The sequence below is a fragment of the Sminthopsis crassicaudata genome, chromosome 4, assembly GCF_048593235.1.
Source record: "Sminthopsis crassicaudata isolate SCR6 chromosome 4, ASM4859323v1, whole genome shotgun sequence".
Taxonomy (NCBI): Eukaryota; Metazoa; Chordata; class Mammalia; order Dasyuromorphia; family Dasyuridae; genus Sminthopsis; species Sminthopsis crassicaudata.
Window position 1 is genome coordinate 342,469,798 of NC_133620.1, and position 20,436 is coordinate 342,490,233.

The 20,436-nt window shown below is 31.9% G+C and overlaps 1 protein-coding gene across 2 annotated transcripts in view; it reads left to right on the top strand.

The window, feature by feature from the left end:
- The window catches only part of NSF (N-ethylmaleimide sensitive factor, vesicle fusing ATPase), a 192,112-nt gene that overhangs the window by 31,744 nt on the left and 139,932 nt on the right, over positions 1 to 20,436 (top strand). For both annotated transcript variants that reach the window (XM_074260997.1, XM_074260998.1), the window contains 4 exons: positions 3,038 to 3,077; positions 10,952 to 11,118; positions 15,069 to 15,176; positions 15,771 to 15,846. In XM_074260997.1, coding sequence (XP_074117098.1) covers positions 3,038 to 3,077; positions 10,952 to 11,118; positions 15,069 to 15,176; positions 15,771 to 15,846 — 391 coding nt within the window. The remainder of the gene's footprint in view (positions 1 to 3,037; positions 3,078 to 10,951; positions 11,119 to 15,068; positions 15,177 to 15,770; positions 15,847 to 20,436) is intronic.

Here is a 20,436-nt window from a genome sequence, read left to right on the forward strand (position 1 = left end):
CAATCCTCCAATAATGACTTCTTTCACTGTGCTTTGGATATTAATCAGAAGTGATTAATATTAGAGGGCAAGAGTCAGGAATGCTGTATATGGTGTCAAGAGAGTCCTAATCATATTCAGAGCCCTAGGACTCTAGAGAACCTTAGGGCCTTCATTTTACAGATGAGGAAATTGAGGCCTTTGAAGTAAACTGAGACTCCAATGATTATACAAGATGCAAGTGTCAGAGATGAGATTTGAACCCAGGTCTTCCAATTCCAGAGCACTGGTTTTGTTTCCTGCCTCTGGCACTTACTAGATGGCAGACCTGAAGCAAGGCATAACCTCTTTGAATTTCAGTTTTCTCTTTTGTAAAAGAGATATACCTATTTCACAGTGAATAAGGACCAGATGAGATAAAGCATTTTAAAAAGCTTGAGACTCTTTATAAATGCTAACTGCTCTTAATATTATCTTTATCCCAGACTTGAAATTTTGACCTTTCTTTTCCTTCTGGCCAGTCCATCTGTCTAGAATGTGGAGAAAGGCTGTGAAAGATTAAATAATCCATGTTGCCAATTTTTGTTTCCTAAACTGTGTGAAAAAGTTTTCAGAGAATTTAGAGCTGGAAGGGATCTGAAAGATTAGCTATGCAGATGAGGAAGGTATCCCAGGTCATGCAGAGAGTAAGAAGGAGAATCAAGACTTGAGTTCAGGTCCTCTAACCCTATATTTATTGTTCCTTCTATTATATTGTGGTTTGTTAAATTGAGCTCTTTGGGGGAAAAAATTAAACCAGTTTGTAGATATAATTTATTTTTCTAAACCCAGAATAATTGTTTGTATTATTTATTCATTGCTTAAGAAAGACAGTGTGGTATGATTACTAGAGACCTAACATCAGAATCAATGAGATCTAAAGGCAGCATGAGTATTGATAGAGAACTGTTTTCCAAATTAGGAAGCTTGTTTCAGTTCTTGCCTCTGATTCATTCCAGCTGTGTGATCCTGGGTAAAGGTGCTTAACCTCTCAGTGCCTCCAGGCAACTCTGAAGACTCTGTGTACTTTTTTTTTTTTCTCAATATAATTTTATTTTTCTAATTATGTGTAAAAATAGTTTTCAACATTTATATTTGTAAAATTTTTGAGTTCCAATTTTTTCCTTTCTTCCTCCCTTACCTTCCCTCTCCCCAGTATAGCAAGCAATCTGATATAGTCTATACAAATATAATACTTTTTTTCAATAATATTTATTTTTCCAAATACATATAAAGATAATTTTCCACATTTATTTTTGTAAGACTTTGTGTTCTAAATTTTTCTCCTCTCCTTTATGTTCCATAGAACCAAGAAAGCAAGCAACCTGATGTAGGCTAAATATATGTACAATCATTTGTAATATATTTCCATATTTGTCATACTGTGAAAGAAAAATTAGACCAAAAGGGGAAAAAATGAGGAAAAAAAAAGTTTTAAAAAAAAGTGAAAATAGTATGCTATCTACATTCAGTCTTCATAGTTCTCTCTGAATGTGAATGGCTTTTTCTATCCCAAGTATGTTGAAATTGTCTGGGGTCACCACATTGCTGAGAAGAGCTAAGTCTATCATAGTTAATCACATAATCTTGCTGTTACTTTATACCATGTTTTGCTTACTTCCCTCAGCCATTCCCCAAGTGATGGGCATTTACTCAATTTCTTATTTCTAACTACTACAAAAAGTTTTGCACATGTGCTGAAGATTATACTTTTTAGAACGTTTGCTCATCTGCCTTGATAGGAGAGTTTCATATGCCAATGAAATCCAGGATTTGTAATTTATTTATTGGCTTTGGACTTAAGACTACTAGCAAAAAATCTGTTAGTGTTGATTTAAAGATAACACATATCAGATTCATACCATCACTTTTAAGTTAGATACATGAAAAAAGTATTTCTTCTTATGAGATTAAAGGTAAATAATGACTATAGGTAGAATCATTTATACCCCTTCTTTTATCACTGATTCGGGGAACATACTCAAAAAATGAGGGTAATACCTCATTTATTATTATCAGCAGCTATTTTGTATAAGTGAATTTTTTTTAGGTAACTGCAAGTTATCCCCTTTAAAATTCTACAGTTGCAATTTTATTCAAACATTTTTGAAAGATATTTCTAAAATGTGTTTTATATTGTTCTGCCTTTTAAAACAGAATATTGATTATCAGTTACCTTTTTTATGATGATTCTAAGTAATCCCATAAGTAGGTATAACTTTTTTTGGTACTTTTACCTACTTCACTTCCATCATGTTTTCTAATGCTAAATTTATGACTTTTATGATTTCTCACTTATTGTTACTCTATCAATTTTGAATATCCCTTCATGACCTTTCTTATTTGTTTATTAGTCTCCTTTATAAAAAGAAATGAGGTCATTTTGTTTGTTAAGGATCATGTGGTAAATTATAGTATATAATCTCTGAATAAAAATTGAGGTACCTCCCCAGAAGAAAATGTTAATTTCCTCAATCACTTAAGATTTTAAAAGTGCCTATTATATGTAAGGCATTAGACAGTACAGAGATTGAAGAATGACTCTCTGTTCATGTAATTCGTAATGTAGTAAACACATGGTTACTTGGCTTTTTGAAAATTGGCAGGCTAAACTACATTATGGGCTGATTAATACATGGATTATATCCTATAAAAGTTTATGTTTATATGATATTTTAGGATCTTAAAGTATTATTGGTATTATCTCATTTGATCTTCAGTAAGTATATGAGATATGTAATCTAAGTATTATTATTCTCCCCACTTTATAGGGGAAAAAGTGGAAGTTCAAGAGAAGTAATTATCTTAGATCACATCACCATTATGTGGGGAACAAGGACTGTTATTCAAAGCCTCACTTGCTTTATTCTTCTACTTCATCCTGCCTCCTTACATAGGCAATGTATTAGACTGTTATTCTGTTGAATGTGTATATTTTCTGGGAACAAAGTTCTTGCCATGTTTCTTTACTTTGATTAGTTATTTGTTTCCTAAAGTGCTTTCTTTTTTCTCTCTATAGAGGAAATGGGCTGGGCTTTCTATTGGACAAGAAATAGAAGGTAAGTATATTATTTAGCTCTTAAATTATTTTCTCCATGATTTCCCAAAATTATTGAACTGAATGCATCAGTATTTTTCTTTGCTTGATTGTATGTCAGTCAATAAGAATGGATGTTTGCTATGTTAAGAAAATTATATATACTATATGCCCAGAGTATAAAAGAAATATCTATAGTTCCCACCTCCTAGGTTTATAATTGAATGGGGAGCAGGGCAGTCACATATTATATAGTTTACAGAATATATATGAGAAAAATATGAAATTTAAAAATTTTTTCAAAGCATAAAGGGCAAACAAATAAAACTCTTTGGAATTAACTGGCATAATAAGTGTTGAGGCAGGATAAGGGTGAAAGTGATCTTATTGGAGACAGATGAATTTAGTTGGGGAACATTTTCTTTGTGTATGTGTATGGGGAGAAGCAGATTTTACAGTTTTTCTTTTTTCATTTTGACCTTAAACAGCAACAAACTTGAACATTACAGTGTAAGAAGAAGATGTGAAAAGAGGATCATCTATGAAACTGTAAACTTAGGTTATTTGCAGTTTTTTAAGTGTATGGTAAATTTAACACTATATTAACAAAACTGCCTGCTTCTCTGTGTTTCCTTTGAACTTCTTTCTCTGTTATGTGTTCTTTTAATGTTTCAGTATCACAGTCACTACCCATCAACTCTCCCTCCTTACTTTAAAAACAGAGATTTTCCTTTGTAACAGATGTAGTCAAGTAAAATAGATCAATGTATTAGTCATGTCAAAACAGAAGTTGCATTTTGTACCCCTAGTCCATCATCATCTCTTGGCCAAGAAGTGGGAAACATGCTTCATCATTGGTTTTCTGAAATCATGATTAGTCTTGGAATTGATTGAGATTCTAAGTCTTTTATAGTTGTTTTCCTTTATATCATTATTTATTATAGAAAGTATTTTCCTGATCTGCTCATTTTTCTTTATATGAATCTTTCCAGGTTTTTTGAATCTATCATATTCTTCATTTCATAAAGAGCAGTAAGAAGTGGACTTTAATAAGATTTTGAGGTCAAGGAAGAATAAGATCTGGTGGAAAGAATAACAGAGGACAGTTTGGGAGATGAAAACAACATAAATAAGAGCATGAGAGGAACAAATATAATTGAAGGGCAGGAAATAAGTTTGCTGTGATGAACCCAAAAGTCTGAAATGCATATTAGCAGAAGGAAAGGGTAGGTTTTGCAATGTGTATAGAATCTTGAAAAAATACACACTGAAGAATCCTGTAATCTCTTCCTTAACTGCCTGTTTCCTTATCTGTCTAGTGAAGGGACTGTTTAGATTATTTTTCATACCTTCTAGCTCTAAAATCCTTTAGTTCTATAGCAAATTTTATTCAAGAGTCAAATGTAAGTCACTGTATTTATCTGAGTTTCATCACAGTAATTCTTTAAAAAAAATTTTTTTATCTCAGCCATTTTTTCTAGCACTATAATTTAACTACAAATAATGACTCAGCACTACAAATAATAGTATTTTGTTTTTACAATTATATGTAAAGACAGTTTTCTACATTCATTTTTGTAAGATTTTGAGTTCCAAATTTTTTTTTCCCTTCTTCCCTTACTCTATCTCTCCCCTCCGCCCTCAGACAGCAAGCAATCTGATATGTTATACATGTACACTCATTTCTTTAACATATTTCCATGTTATATTTAATATGTATAAGACTGCCTGCCATCTAAGGGAGGGGGTGAAGGGAGGGAAGGGAAAAGTTGGAATGGAGTACAAGAGATAATGTTGTAAAAAAATTAGCCATGCATATGAACTGTCAATAAAAAGTTATAATAAAAAAAGAGAAAAAAACATATTTCCATGTTATTCATATTGGGAAAAAAATCAGAACAGAAGGGAAAACCCACAAGAAAGAAAAAGACAAAAGGTAAAAATAGTATGATTCAAACTGCGTTCAATCTTCATAGTTCTTTCTCTAGTTTACAGATGGTATTTTCCATCCCAAGTTTATTGTAATTGTCTTGAGAAGAGCTAAGTCTATTATAATTGATTGTTACATAATCTTTCTTGTTACTGAGTACAACTTTCTCCTAGTTCTTCTCATTTCAATCAGCATCAGTTCATAGCAGTTGTTCCAAGCTTTTCTGAAATCAGTATGCTCATTATAGTATTCCATTACATTCATATACCCCAACTTATTTAGCCATTCCCTAATTGATAAGTATACATTCAATTTCTTATTCCTTGCCACTACAAAAAGAGTTGCTACATTTTTGTATAAGTGAGTCCTTTCTCTCTTATGATTTCTTGGGGATATTGTATCTTAAAGTGAATCTTAAAGAAAATGATTCTAAATTTCATTCAAAGGGGAAACTGGGGAGAAGTTTGAAGAATTGAATAGGACTTAAATGAGTGTTGTGGCTATAGAAATGGATAAATACAGGCTCTGAGGAATGCTAAGGAGGAAAAATTGGATGTCTGTGAAGTTACTTTCCCATGTAGAATGGAACATTTTTCCCTAAGTTGGTTAGGAAGGATGAAGAAGGCTATGAGAGAAAAGGGTAGGAGAGCTATAGCACAATTTTCTCAGTGAAATTGATTGTAAGATCATTAGTAGTAAGGGAAACATCAAAGAGGAGCATTTGGAACTTGAAAGAAAACAGAAGATCTTAATTAAGGGGTGTATGATCTGTAATAAGGGAAGAACACCATTGTCTAGAGATGCCTGTGACAACATGTAATAGTTGAGCATAAACTTGTTTTGGATTGGGCAAATGATACTATATTTTTAGCTACAGCATATTCTAAGAGCAGAGGAAACAGGTAATATATTTTCTTTTTAATTTACTCTTCAGAGTGTTCAATTCTCTTAACAAGGATATGGCTACTTGCCAGGCATCTGCTCCTCAAATGTAGGGATTTTCTTTCTACTAATGTAGGCTTTTTATGAAATAGTCTTGTCAGAAAAAAAATAAATCATCATAGTGATGATTTTAGCTAGGTTTGTCCTTCCATGATAGACATACCGTCCTGTCTATACCTGAAGCATTTTCTTTTCAGTTGGGTGGGAGGATTTATCAGAGTTTCTACCACTGTTACTTTCATAATGATTTGGGTCATTTTAGTATGGTTTTAGTGAAGGACGAACAATGTAGTAAAGCAATTTCTGAACCTTTACTAGAGAAAGCCTAACAAAAACTAATAGCAAATATTAGCATTATGTGCTTGTAGGTCAGGGATTCTGGCTTGAGAAGAACCTTTTATTTTTTACAAAAAGTTTTTTTTTAATTTTTATTTTAAAAAAATAATAAGAAAAACAGAAAAGTAATACAAAGAAGAATAAACAAATCAAAAGAAAACATTGTCATGAGCGCAGTAGAACATCAAGGAGGATTCAAAATATATAATAACCAATTACCAGTTTAAGAAAGTACATATTAGTAGAAGTTATATTCATGAATGTCCATCTTTTCTTTACTTCCTTATAAAGTGTTCTTTTATTTTCTTCTGTGCACCTTATTTACTTTATTCTTTTTTTCCCTTTCATCCCCTCCACTCCCAAGCAAGCTAAAATTAAGAAAAGATATATTATACATAAGTAGATATACTACACACATTACCCCCTCAAATCTTTTATTTTTTTAATTGTTAAATTTATTATTAAATAAGAGTCCTTTCCATAGTAATTTATATTTTCAAACATGGGAGTTTTCTTTTTTCTTTTTTTCGTGTGTGGGTGTATGTATGTATGTGGGCGGTTATTTGGGGTTAAATCACACAGCTAGTAAGTGTCAAGTGTCTGAAATGGGATTTGTTTTTAGGTTCTCCTGACTCCTGGGCCAGTGCTGTTATCTACTATGCCATGTAGCTGCTCCCCCCCCCACCTTTTTTCTAAATGTCAGATAATTAGGAGACTAAATCACAGAAATTTACAATTAATTGGATAACAACAAACTGTAAAGAAAGACAGTTCTAAAGACTTAATTCTGATCAGTGCATTCACCAGTCATGAATTCAGAGGACTGATGATAAAACTTATTACCAATTCTTTATAAAAGAGGTGATGGATTCAAAGTATGGAAAGAGGCATTTTTAAGCATGGCCAAATTGGGAATTTGTTTTGCTTGACTAGGAATATTTATTAGAAGAGTTTGTTTTTCTTTTTACTCTTTCAACTTTCAGGGAGAAGTGGCTAGAGAAGGAGTCTAGGTTGCCAAAATGAGAAAAGAATTATTGAAACATTGTAAAGAAGGTGTAGGACACGATAGAAGGCCAACTGGCAGTGTATATGAATAGAAAATAAAGAGAAGCAGAAAGTATAGATGAACACAGGACAGCTTTAGACACTACTTATAGAATTCCTTTTGTATTTAAAAGGAAAACAAACTACACATAATAGAAATTCACTTAAACTTCACATTAAACTTCTTTTTCTTTCCTACTTCTTATTTAGAAGAAACATTTTTATTTGGTGTTTTAAGTTCAAAATAAAACATTTTTACAAGTTTTCTTGCCTAGTGGATCACATGTATTGTGTTTTGTTTTGTTTTTTCTAGAAAAAGGACAGGGATTGGAAATAATAACTTGGACCAAAATTTGCTAGAGAGGTACATTAGGAATAAGTTGATGGAAGAAGGTTTCACATAAAGGTTTCTGTTAGGACAGGACTTTACAGGTTTCCTGTAGTCATGTTTCCTTCACATGGAATAGTGTCAGATACAATGTCAAGTTTCTTACAAAGTGAAAAGATCTGAAGTGGCTTTGTGAAGGCAAATATAGGGATAAAAGAAAAAAACAGTAGTATTCATAAGAATATGCATAAGACATCATTTTAAAAATTAGTATTTAAAGCACAGTAAAAATACATAAGCTTTTTCAACTTTTAAAAATCAGAATCAGTAAATGCTATTCTTATTAAAAATTAACACTTTTCTATATTAAAAAGTAATGTGTGCTAATCAAATTAATTTTGTATTGAGAATCTTTTTTTGTGGGGTTCTTGTTTTGTGTCATTCTGATAGTCATTTGCCATTTAGTTCTCATTAATTCTCTTTTATTAACCTTGTTTTATTCTTGATAATTGCTTCACGTTGGTAGAGGGCTGTAATTTTTAGATCAAAGGGGTCAGAACATTGTTCTTAATTATTAATGGTGCTTCAAAGCTTGATGTCTTAGTTTAAATTTGGGAACTTTGTTAAAATTGAAATGTTTAATTTAAGTTTCATTTCTGCTTGCTGAATTGTCTTTGTGAGTTGTCTTTGTAGTATGTAGTTCTAAATGTCTATTGTGTGTAAATGCTATTATTATGAATTAGCTGATAATCTGTTTTGATATGGAAGATGTGAAAATCTGAATATTAAATTTATTAACTAAGTGACTGAATCATCAACAGAGTTTGCTTTTAATAAAAAAAATAGAATTAATTATGTAGGAGCCCAGTAGATATACAAAAATCTTTCCTTCAAAACTTAACTTAGATATTACCTTCTGCATGTCTTTTCCTGATGACCCTGTGCCCTACCACTAGTTGAAAGTGTCATCTCACTCCTTAAATTTTCCTAGGTCATATTGTCTGAATTTCTTCCTTATATCCGTCATATGTTACCTTATACTTTTATTTCCTATATACTTCCATATTTCTTCTTCCTTCCCCTCAACCCCAGTAAAATGTAAGCTGTTTGAGGGCAGACCTGTATCATGTTTTATCTTGTATATCTGATGCCTGGCATGATGATTTTTACATAAATAGTAGGTACTTAAGGTCTGATGAAGGAACAAATGTATTTTTAAACAGTGGTATATCACATAAAATATCTTACAATAACAATAATCATTTAATAAATGCCTATTATATGAAGAATGTTTTTAGGCACAGAAGAGAATTTTTTCCAGGCTTTGTGTTGAAGTGCTAGACTATATTATGTCACGGACTCCTTTTGCAGTCTCTAAAGACAATGGAGCTTTTCTCAGAATACAATTTTTAAATGCATAAAATATGTAGAATTATAAAGAAAATCAATTATCAAAACCCAAGTTAAAGATTCTCGCTCTAGAGGAATTTACATTCTAGTAGGAAGAATGAGACAGATACCTCACTAATACAAATTAGGATATGTCAGGTGCCAAGGACAGGTCAAAATGTCAGGATAAATTCATTGGAAGGAAAGAAGGAAAGGAAGGCCTCATGATGAAGGTTATACTTATATCAAACCCTGAAACAAGGGAAAGAAAGGCTTTACCAAACAGAGTTATAGGAAAAATCTTTTCCAGGAATGGGCATACAAAAGGTTTCGAAATGAGAGAGAGTAGGATGAGATTGGGAAACAGTACTCACTTTGGCTGGAGTACAAAATGTTTGAGTAGAAATACTGTGAAATTAGGTTTTGGTTTCAGATTGACTGCCATTAGTCCATGCTATAGCACTCCTGAAGGTTTTTTGAATAAGTAAGTGATATGACCAGACCTAGTAATTATCATATATCATATCATTATTTTGGTAGTGATTGCAAAGGATAAGTTGGTTCAAGGAAAAAGTAGAGATAGAGAAAAGCTAATTAGGTAGCAGTGATAGTTTAGATGAGCAAGATGAGGCCTAAACCAGAATGGTGACAATGGAAATGGAAAGAAGAGGGCAACTGGGACTGTTGCAAAGATATAATTAGTAGATTTGACAATTACTTTTATATGGGCAATGAAAGAGAAGGAAGAGCCAAGAATAACTCAAAACTTTCAAGCCTAAGTGAATGAAAGAATAAAAATGTCATTAATGAAAATGAGGAAAAAAGGGCAGATTTAAGGATTAAATTGAGGTTGAAGCTTGTTGAATTTGAAGTATCATTTGAACATTCAATTAGAAATATCCAAAAGGCAGATAGATTGGACCCTAGGGGAAAGGTTTGTTTTAGAGGTTTAAAAAATAAAACAAAACAAAACATTGGGAGTCATTTGAATCTAGTTATATGATAATTGAAGCATGAGAATTGTTATGATATAGTTTATGAATCTTTAGGAAATCAGTGTAGTAATTTAGTTATATTTTTTATTGCAAATAACATAAAAACAAAATTGAAGTTGTAATCCTAGAATAATTGTGGTTTAAAAAATTTACTGTGATAATTTTTGGATTTCTGGAATCATATGACAACTTAATTACAAAAGGGAACAAATACTAATTAGCATCAAAATCAGTTTTAGGGTTTTAGGATATGAGTTGTGAGGAATTGTTTTGATTGTAACTTTATGTATACCCTTAAAGATGAAGAAAATCACTTTTTTTTTTTTTTTTTTTTTTGGCGGGGGGAAGAGAATAACTCTACAACATCTCTTATGATATACCAACCATATAGAACATGCTCAGTCAGTATTTTTAAGTGATGGGCAAAAGCTTTAAATCTAGTTCAGATTCCTTAGTGGATGAACTTCCTTTTATTACAGTAGCTTTAAAGTATTTTTGATGTGTGGATTAATTTCTTGGGACAAAAGATCTTGCCAAACATTTATTTCATCATTTCTGTTTGCCTTAGAGGCAGAGGGGTGGACAGCCTACCCTATGATGGTATTCTTTAATTCATACAGTTTTTGGACTATAAGAGTGAAGGCAGAGACAGTGTTGTTTGGGCTGAGGTGTTTTTTTTTTTTTTTTTTTTATTAGAGATGGCAGAAGGAATGGAGGGAAATCTGTGCATTAGATTTTTGATCTCTAATATTTAGGAAAGGAATCTCTTGGTGGGACTTTATATTATTTCCATTCTACTTTATTATCATTGATAATTCTGTGTAGACAGTTGATATTTCTATTGTGATATTTATATGATGTGCATATTTTTAGTTATTTGAAGTATATTGTATTTGTTGTCACTATAATGAAATGCCTTTTTCTCTCCCTAGTTTCCTTATATTCATTTGACAAGACAAAGCAGTGTATTGGTACGATGACCATTGAGATTGATTTCCTACAGAAAAAAAGCATTGATTCCAATCCTTATGACACTGACAAGATGGCAGCAGAATTTATCCAACAGTTCAACAATCAAGCTTTCTCAGTGGGACAACAGGTATTTATTTCTTTTCCTCCCAATCACTTCATTAATATCCTAATTTCCTGATCATAATCTAGTTATAGTATATAATTCATTTTATTTCATTGGGACTAATAGACAAATTAAATCTAAGAAAGATTAGAAATAATTAAGTATAGGCTTATTAGGATGTTAAGTGTTTTCTCCCCTTCCTCTATCGTAGACAGCTTTTTCCCTTTCCTCAAATGTAAACACTTTATCCTATTTCATATACCATATATTTTATTTCCTTCATTGAGATAGCTCCTCTTTAGTACCACGTGTAGGACATCTACTCTAGTTTACTTAAGAGACTTCTTTAGAAGTTTACCTAAGAGACTTAGAAGTCATTTGCTAAAGTTTCTCCTTTGAGTTTCAGTTGTCATAAATAGCAAATTATATTTTCTTACTTGTGAATCTCATAGGTGGAAAATACTAGCATGCTGGCAAAATTTGGTATTTTCAAAATGTAGATATGTTTTTATATAATATTGACTAAAATAAATATGTAAACAAGAACATACATGTATATATATACATGTAAACATGCATGTTTATAGGCTTTTGAGCGTACATATATATATGTGAAGGTATGTTTGTGGTTTTGTTATGCATATGTATCTTTGTACATCTACATGTATGTCTATTGTGTACTATTTTTGTTTTCTTGAATCCAGTTAGCTGCATAATTAAAATTGCCCTTTTCCTTGTGGCCTTGAGATAAAGTATCTAAAATACTTTTCAAATTTTAAGCCTCATACAAATGAATTATTTTCTTCATTTATTATTATCATTATTATTTAAGAGTTGACTTTAGAAAGGAAGAGCACAGTTCTGGTTGCTAGGGAGTAGATTTCTAGACCAGCATTACTCACGGATAGATGTATTTACTTGAATTGCCTGAGAAGTCTTGTTCCATCTACTTGTAACATTGCTAGCTAAGTATAGACCCGCTAAGAAGAACTTTCAAAAGACACATTTTGGTAGACACCAGGTGGTGGATACAAATCATTCCTTCTTAATAAAGTAGACAATTAACCTCACTCAATAAAAATTGTTCATATTATAAGTTGTTTTTTTAAAAATAATTTAAAATTTTTATTTTACACACACACACACACACACACACACACACACACACACACACACACACACTAATTTAGCATTTTTTAAGATTGTGAGTTCCGATCAGAGAAATGCAAATTAAGACCACTCTGAGATACCACTACACACCTGTCAGATTGGCTAAGATGACAGGAACAAATAATGACAAATGTTGGAGGGGATGTGGGGAAATTGGGACACTAATACATTGCTGGTGGAGTTGTGAAAGAATCCAGCCATTCTGGAGAGCAATTTGGAATTATGCCCAAAAAGTTATCAAACTGTGCATACCCTTTGACCCAGCAGCGCTACTACTGGGATTATATCCCAAAGAAATACTAAAGAGCGGAAAGAGACATATATGTGCCAAAATGTTTGTGGCAGCTCTTTTTGTTGTAGCTAGAAACTGGAAGATGAATGGATGTCCATCAGTTGGAGAATGGTTGGGTAAATTGTGGTATATGAAGGTTATGGAATATTATTGCTCGGTAAGAAATGACCAGCAGGAGGAATATAGAGAGGCCTGGAGAGACTTAAATCAACTGATGCTGAGTGAAATGAGCAGAACCAGAAGATCACTGTACACTTCAACAACAATACTGTATGAGGATGTATTCTGATGGAAGTGGAAATCTTCAACATAAAGAAGATCCAACTCACTTCCAGTTGATCAATGATGGACAGGGGTAGCTGCACCCAGAGAAGAAACACTGGGAGGGGAATGAAAATAGTTAGCACTAATATCTGTCTGCCCAGGTTGCATGTACCTTCGGATTCTAATGTTAATTGTGCAACAAGAAAATGATATTCGCACACATGTATTGTACCTAGACTATATTGTAACACATGTAAAATGTATGGTATTGCCTGTCGTCGGGGGGAGGGAATAGAGGGAGGGGGGGTAATTTGGAAAAATGAATACAAGGGATAATATTATAAAATATATATATATATATAATAAAAAAAAAAAAAAAAAAAGATTGTGAGTTCCAACTTCTCTCCTATCCCTTCCCCCAATGCACTAAGAAGACAAGCATTATGTTAGAAATTATATATGTGAAACCACATATTTCCATATTAGCCATATTTCAAAAAAGCAAGAAAAATAAAGTTAGAAAATTATACTACGGTTTACATTTATAGTTCATTAGTTCTTTCCCTGAAGGTGGATAACATTTTTTAAGGCTTTTGGAATTATCTTGGATCATTATATTGATCAAAGTAGCCAAGTACTTCACGGTTGATTATCATTGTGACATTGCTATTACTGGGAATAATAATCTTCTGGTTCTTCTCACTTCTTATTATATCAGTTCATATAGGTCCTGCCTTCTTTTTCTGAAACTACCTCCTTCATCAGTTTTCCATTACAAATATGTGTGCCACAACTTGTTCAAACATTTCCCAATTGATGAACATCCCCCAAATTAACACCTTTTTCTTTGCCACCACAAAAAGAGCTGCTATAACTAATTTTTTGGTACAGATAAATCCTTTTCCTTTCTCTTTGATCTCTTTGAGATATAGACTTAATGACAGTGTTGCAGGTATATGCATAGTTCCAAATTGTTCTTCAGATTGGTTGAAATAGTTTAACTCCACCAACAGTTTATTAGTATATATCTATTTTCCCCTAATTCCCTCCAGCATTTTGTCACTTCTGATAGTTGTGTGGTAGTACTTGAGAGTTGTTTTAATTTGCCTTTCTCTAATCACTAGTGATTTAGAATAATTTTTTCAAATGACTATAGATAGTTTTGATTTCTTCTAAAAATTGTATTTATCTTTTTTGACCATTTATAAATTGGGGAATGGCTCTTATTTTTTATAAATTTGACTTAGTTCTATACTCAGTATATATTTGAGAAATGAGGCTTTTATCAGAGAAACTTGTAAAAATTTTTTGATATTACTTCATTACCAGTTAACTTAGTAATATATAGCTTCCTTGATTATCTTTTTAAATTAGATCCATTTTACAAGTTGTTTTGCAATTCAAACATAGGACAGCTTAGAAAACAAATAGTTTAGAAAACAAAAGCTAGACTAATTAACATACTGATTAAAATAATTAAAATGGTACAGTTTCATTCATCTGGTCTAATTTTACAGTTTTCTTATTGCATCAACAATATCAGAAATCTTTTTTCTTCAGCCAGTTCTATTGTTTTAGGTGAAAATAAATGCTTTTTCTACTAGGTTTCATTTCATTGTCCTCATTCATCCAATATTCTCTAATATCACTTAGATCTTTTCTTATAAAGTCCCCAGTACTGATATATTTCATTTTACCAGTCTGGTATGTATGGCCATCTCAGCTGCTCCCTTGTTTGGTTGAAACTTATTCTTTAAAATATTCTCTTGCCTTTTGCTTCTTTGGATTTTTTGCTAGAGAATTGCTTTTTTCCTCTTAGCCTTTTTGTGAATTTTATTGTCAATCACTCCAGGTGAGTAATTTGGGCATCACTCTGCGACCACACATTTTGCTGTTTGTTTGGGAGTCAACACCTTAATCATAATAATGAACACAAGCATTTAAATCTGTGAAAAGGAAACTTTTTCTAGAAAAGTAGGATAGAAGAAATATTCTCTTCTTGGAGTGTAAGGGATGTAGGATGAAAAGTAAAAAATGTGTTTGAGTTTCCTTCAGTGTTATTTAGCTACTATTTTGTTTTTTGAAATTTTTTGTCTGCTGTTTTAAAGTGGCATAGAAAATTGATAAAGGTAGTCACCAATTGTTGAAGTACCTTTGGGACAAAATTTGCATTGTGGGAGTTGGAGGTTGTTATGGAGAAAACTATTGCTGCACTCTTATTTTTCTCCCTTTCCTCTTTCCTGAAAAGCTTGTATTTAGCTTCAATGAGAAGCTTTTTGGTTTGTTAGTGAAGGATATTGAGGCCATGGATCCCAGCATCCTGAAAGGAGAACCTGCTACAGGGAAAAGACAGAAGGTATGGATCACATTTAATATTTCAACTATAAGTAAAATTATTTTAATGTAAATATTAAAAATTAACTTTCTGAAGTTCTTTCTTGCATGGTTAAAATAGTTGATCTTTGTAACCAGTGTTTTCCAACTTTCAGATATACTATTTTTCATATTGTTAAATGTGCTATCAAATCTAGGTATTCGTTTCAGTTTTCCAATAAAATAAGTAGTAAGGACATCAGGGACAGCTAGGTGACGCAGTGGGTAGAGCACCAACCCTGAAGTCAGCAGGACCTGAATTCAAATCTGATCTCAGATACTTAATACTTCTTAGCTATATGATCCTGGGCAAGTCATTTAATCCCAATTGCCTCAGCCAAAAAAATAAACAAACAAATAAAAATTAAGGAAAGCACTGATTTATATTACTTCAAAAGATAGGACATCAAGACTAAAAAAATGGAAGCTGATTATAAGATATACAACTAGGTCACTGTTTTTTGAGTCACAGCCTAAAAAAAAATCTTATTTTTATCTGATACTTTATTTTAGGGAGGGCAGTCCAGCAACCAGTTGCACAATGTTGGACTATAACTATTTGTCCATCTTCTTGCAGATTGAAGTCGGTCTGGTTGTTGGAAATAGTCAAGTTGCATTTGAGAAAGCAGATAATTCTTCTCTCAATCTTATTGGTAAGAATTGTAGTGTTTTGAAAGATGGTTTCTTAAATGGACTTTGACTTTGTCTTAACATGTCACCAAGCATGGGTCTAAGGTCTAATCTAATAACTTAAATGAATAAACAAGTATACTCCCTTTGTAAGAAAGCCACTTTGTGGTAATGATAAAGTCAAGAAATGCTGCTATGTTATTTGGAAGGGCCAGGGCTTGGGAAATCACAAAATGTAGAAGGAAGAAGTCAGACTTTTTCAAGCATGAGTGTTGGGGCATACATATATTTTTTATATATGTACTTATCAACTACATATAAAATAAGATATATTACAAACAGAATTGTATAGGTATGTGTGTGAATAAGTATACATATAGCCCTAGTTTAAAATTTGTAATTAAATAAATTGGTAATTAGAAAAGCATATAGCCAATAGCTGACATATGTATAAAATTAAGGAATTTTAGAGGAAATCATTCAATCAGTATTTCAACCAATGAATCCTGCCTTCTAGAAATAGTAGTGGGAATCTATTGTTACCTCTAACTAATTTTAGTATAATGAAAGCTTTAATGGTAATAAATCTAATCAATCATATTTTATATGTCTTGCATAATATGCCCTTGTTTTGGCCTAAGAATTGTTAGAATACAGTAGAAATGATTCTTATCTCTTCTCAAATAAATCTACATTTCTCTCAAATTATAGAATTTTTGAAAATTTGGAAAAGACTCATAAGATGCTCAGTCTAAACTAAGTTTTTTGCTACTTTTATTTATCATTTCTATATCTTGATTTATTTTGATAAGGAATATTTGAGAAATCATTCCATTAGAGAATTATTTTATTAAATTATTAATTCCAATTTAAAAAATAGGATTCTTAGTCACAAAGATCAAAATATTGCTATTATTTCACATCTAATTTTATAATGGATGGATGGATGTTGGACATTATGTTTTGTAGAAATTTGATGTAAAACCATCATTTCAAAAGCTCCAATTTAGTGTTAATGAGGCCTACTTTGATAAAAAGGAAAGAATAGGGGATTTAAAACCAGGCAGCTTGGATTCATATTCCAACTCCACCACCTACTGTTTCTGGGACTGTGAGCACATCACTTCAAACTTGAGCATCAGTTTCTGCATCTTTAAAAATGAGAAAAATGACAGTTCCACTGCTCATTGCTCAGTGTTCTTATGAGAAAGGTGCTTTGAAAACTTTAAAACATTAAATAATATGAAATAATAACATACACATGAGGTGTTATTTTTCTTCAAAGTGTCATGCTCATAGTGATAGGTGATACAAAGCAGAAAGTTTCTACTATCACAGGATGTATAATTTAGTTGTGGCATAAGATATATATGAAACAGCTTTAAAAAAAAGGCAACATTATAATTAAGTGTGAAAAGATATGGTAAATTCTTATATAATTCTTTTGTAAGAACAATAGATCTCATTTTTATAGTAATATAGGCAGTGCAAGTAGTGTTTATTCATTTTATAGGTAAGGAAAATGTGGCTCAGGCATGGGAACCACTTTGTAGAATGTCACACAGATAAGTAGGAGCAGAACCTGGGATTTGAACTCAGGTCTCCAGAACCTTTTCCACTGTATTCACTGCTTCCTGTATGCTTCCTTTGTTTTCATTTGGGACTTTATATTTATTGTTTAATTCTATGCACTTGAGAACACATTGATTTAGTGCTTATTAAGGCACTGCATAATGCTAGGTGCTGAGAATAGAAAGAAAAATGAAAAGGTCCTATTTTCCTTGATAATTTCTTAAAAGATGATGTCCACACTCATTTTTTGATAATGGTCCTTAAGTAGTCCAATAATTTTAAAATTATTTCTCCTGGATTTATTTTCTAGGTCGGTTGTTTTTCCAATGAAATATTTCATATTGTTTAAATAGGCCCTACTTTCAAAGAACTTATACATTCTGTTCTAATTATTAATTAATTACTAGTAGCATGAGGGGGAAGAGGATTAAAATTTCTGGCACATATATAATTATTCTGGGGAAGGCACAATAATTTTCTACTCCTTCCCATTATGTTTACTAATAAAATAGATGCATTACAGCTCTTTCATGGTATTAATTAGCATTTGAAAACATAAAATGCTCTAATATTTTGAAATGTTATAATATCAAATATTTGGACCAAGCTTTCCAGTCTCAACTGAGAAGACTAGATTCAGCGGTTCAGGATTGCTGTTTTAAAGGATCATCATGGGGAAGGGGAACTAGAATTGTTATCTTTGGCCCTGGTGGCAGAACTAGAAGCAAAAGTTGAAAACTTTAGAGGACAATTAACATTTAATGTCAGGGGAAACCTCTTAACAATTCAGATTATCCCAAACTAGAAGCGACTGCCTTGTGAAGTAAGGGCAAAGCTTCTCTTCCTTGGGACTTTCCCAGAGCCTGTAGTATCATTTGTCAGGGAATTCCTTTCATTTACATTCATTCAGGTTGGACTAGAGAGCTGCTGAGGTCCCTTCGAGCTCTCAAGACTTTCCATTTTTTGACTTGTGACTAAAGGACAGGGAACAGTAGTTTTCCTAATTCATGAATCACTAGCTGATTTATACTTCTTTTTGAGTGATTATTTAGTAACTTAAGAAAGGTCCTATGCCATTTTAGCTATCAATTCAGAAAAACTGACCTGGGGTCCTTAGAGTAAAATATGAAGTTGCAAAAATCCAAACACATTTTCATTTATTTGGGAAAACCAGTGATTTTAATGAAGGCCAAATATTTAAAACAAAATAATAGTTTTAATGGTGTGTTGAGGACCCTGTAAATGAATATTATCCCATCTCTTGAATTATCTCATCAGAAAACATCAGAAAAATCCAACTTACAACAATCATAATTCCAGACGTATCTAAAAAGGAAGGCAATTACAAAAAACACTGATAGCACAAAAAGTTTGAAAAGAACTTAAATTGTTATGTTTAAAAGGCCCTTTTGAGTTTTATGACATGAATCTGACTAATAGATGAATGATATCAAAACAATTCCAAAAAGCTGACATTTACTTCACCTATCCCCTGAATGAATGTGGTCTGCAGTATTTTACAATAAGAATAAAACATTTCAGGATCTGCACATAGCACTGACAGTAGCCATTGCTATCATCGGAAACATAACAGGAAAATTGGAATTATTAAGGGGTATCTCTCCCCCTAAGATTATGTTTCAAATAACATCAGGGCAAAAGAACTTTTGAAGATTTTTGGAAAGAATGAAAAAATACATTAGTATTTAGATGCTAGATTACCCAATTAAAGGCAACAAAAAGGAATCATATAGAACAAGATTTGGAAAATATCTAGCTGACGGTCTTTAAAAGATATATTTCATTATAGAAGCTAATTCTTTTTAGTATTTTGTCTCTTATTTTGGTAACTTTCACAGATGTCACCAGAGTGCAAAAAATTGTAATTATTTTTTGTTTTTCTCTATAAATAAAGCATATGAGTCATTCTGGATGAAGCAAAGAGATTTCAGAAGCATTAAATAACTAAAGCAGATTATTAAAAATTGCATTAGTACTACCTTAATCTTTGGTTTTAGAGAGCTTATTATAGGTTGATGTAGAAAGAACAAATTATTATGTAATCTGTCATAAAAGTCATCATTGTCATGTATTTATATAACATTCACTAGCCCCGTGTTTTAAAATAGCAATAAGTATTATTTCTATAAGCCCAAGCTAGCAAATCAAAAATGGAAATGCCATTTGATTCTTGGTGTAGGTTATGTTGTCTTTATTAAGGCTGGCTGATGATTAGTCTTAATAGTGATGAAAGTTTTTTTGGTGAAAATATTTTTAACCATAGTCCTCTTTTAAGGTGATATATGAAGTAATATATATGAAGCTCTAACATATAGAGCTTCCTGAGGGGAATATGTACAAGGATATCTACACAGATTAATGATTTCTGAGAAGAGAAACTGATTAGAATGAAGGCTACCATCGGTCACCTGGCATTCTTATTTTAAATGTTCTTATTTACATGAAATCTTTTTGGAAATGGGAGATTTTCATAAGTCTAAAGCACAGTTTCTTATCTTGTCATGACATCTAAGGAAGGTTAAACAACATTTTCCTGTCATTGAATTTCTGAAGTGATTATTTTATTCATATGCTGGTTAAGCAAGTCTTCCTTATAGTGATATGTAACTTTTATGAAATACAATTTTTATTTTTCTAAATGATCCATGCAAAGTATAACTTAAAGATTTTTTAAAGTTGAAAAATGGTTTAATGATTTATTGTGCATTATACATTTGGCCACAAGGGGCCAGCCAAGTGTAAGAAAATACTCAAGGTTTATCATAAAGTCACATTGTAACCTAGAAATTATCTTATTAAAATTTTTTTTCATTTGATGTTTTCCTTTCCTGTGTTCTAAGAACAATAATGTATTCCAATTTTAGCCTCAGGTGTCCTGTGACAATTCCATTGTACTTATCATCTTTTTTTCAAATATGGCAAAATAATGGCTTGTTTTAGGTCAGACTAAATTAGGTTGATTAATTTTATTTTAACTATTTATAATGATATAACTACATGTCAGTTTTTTAGGTTGATTG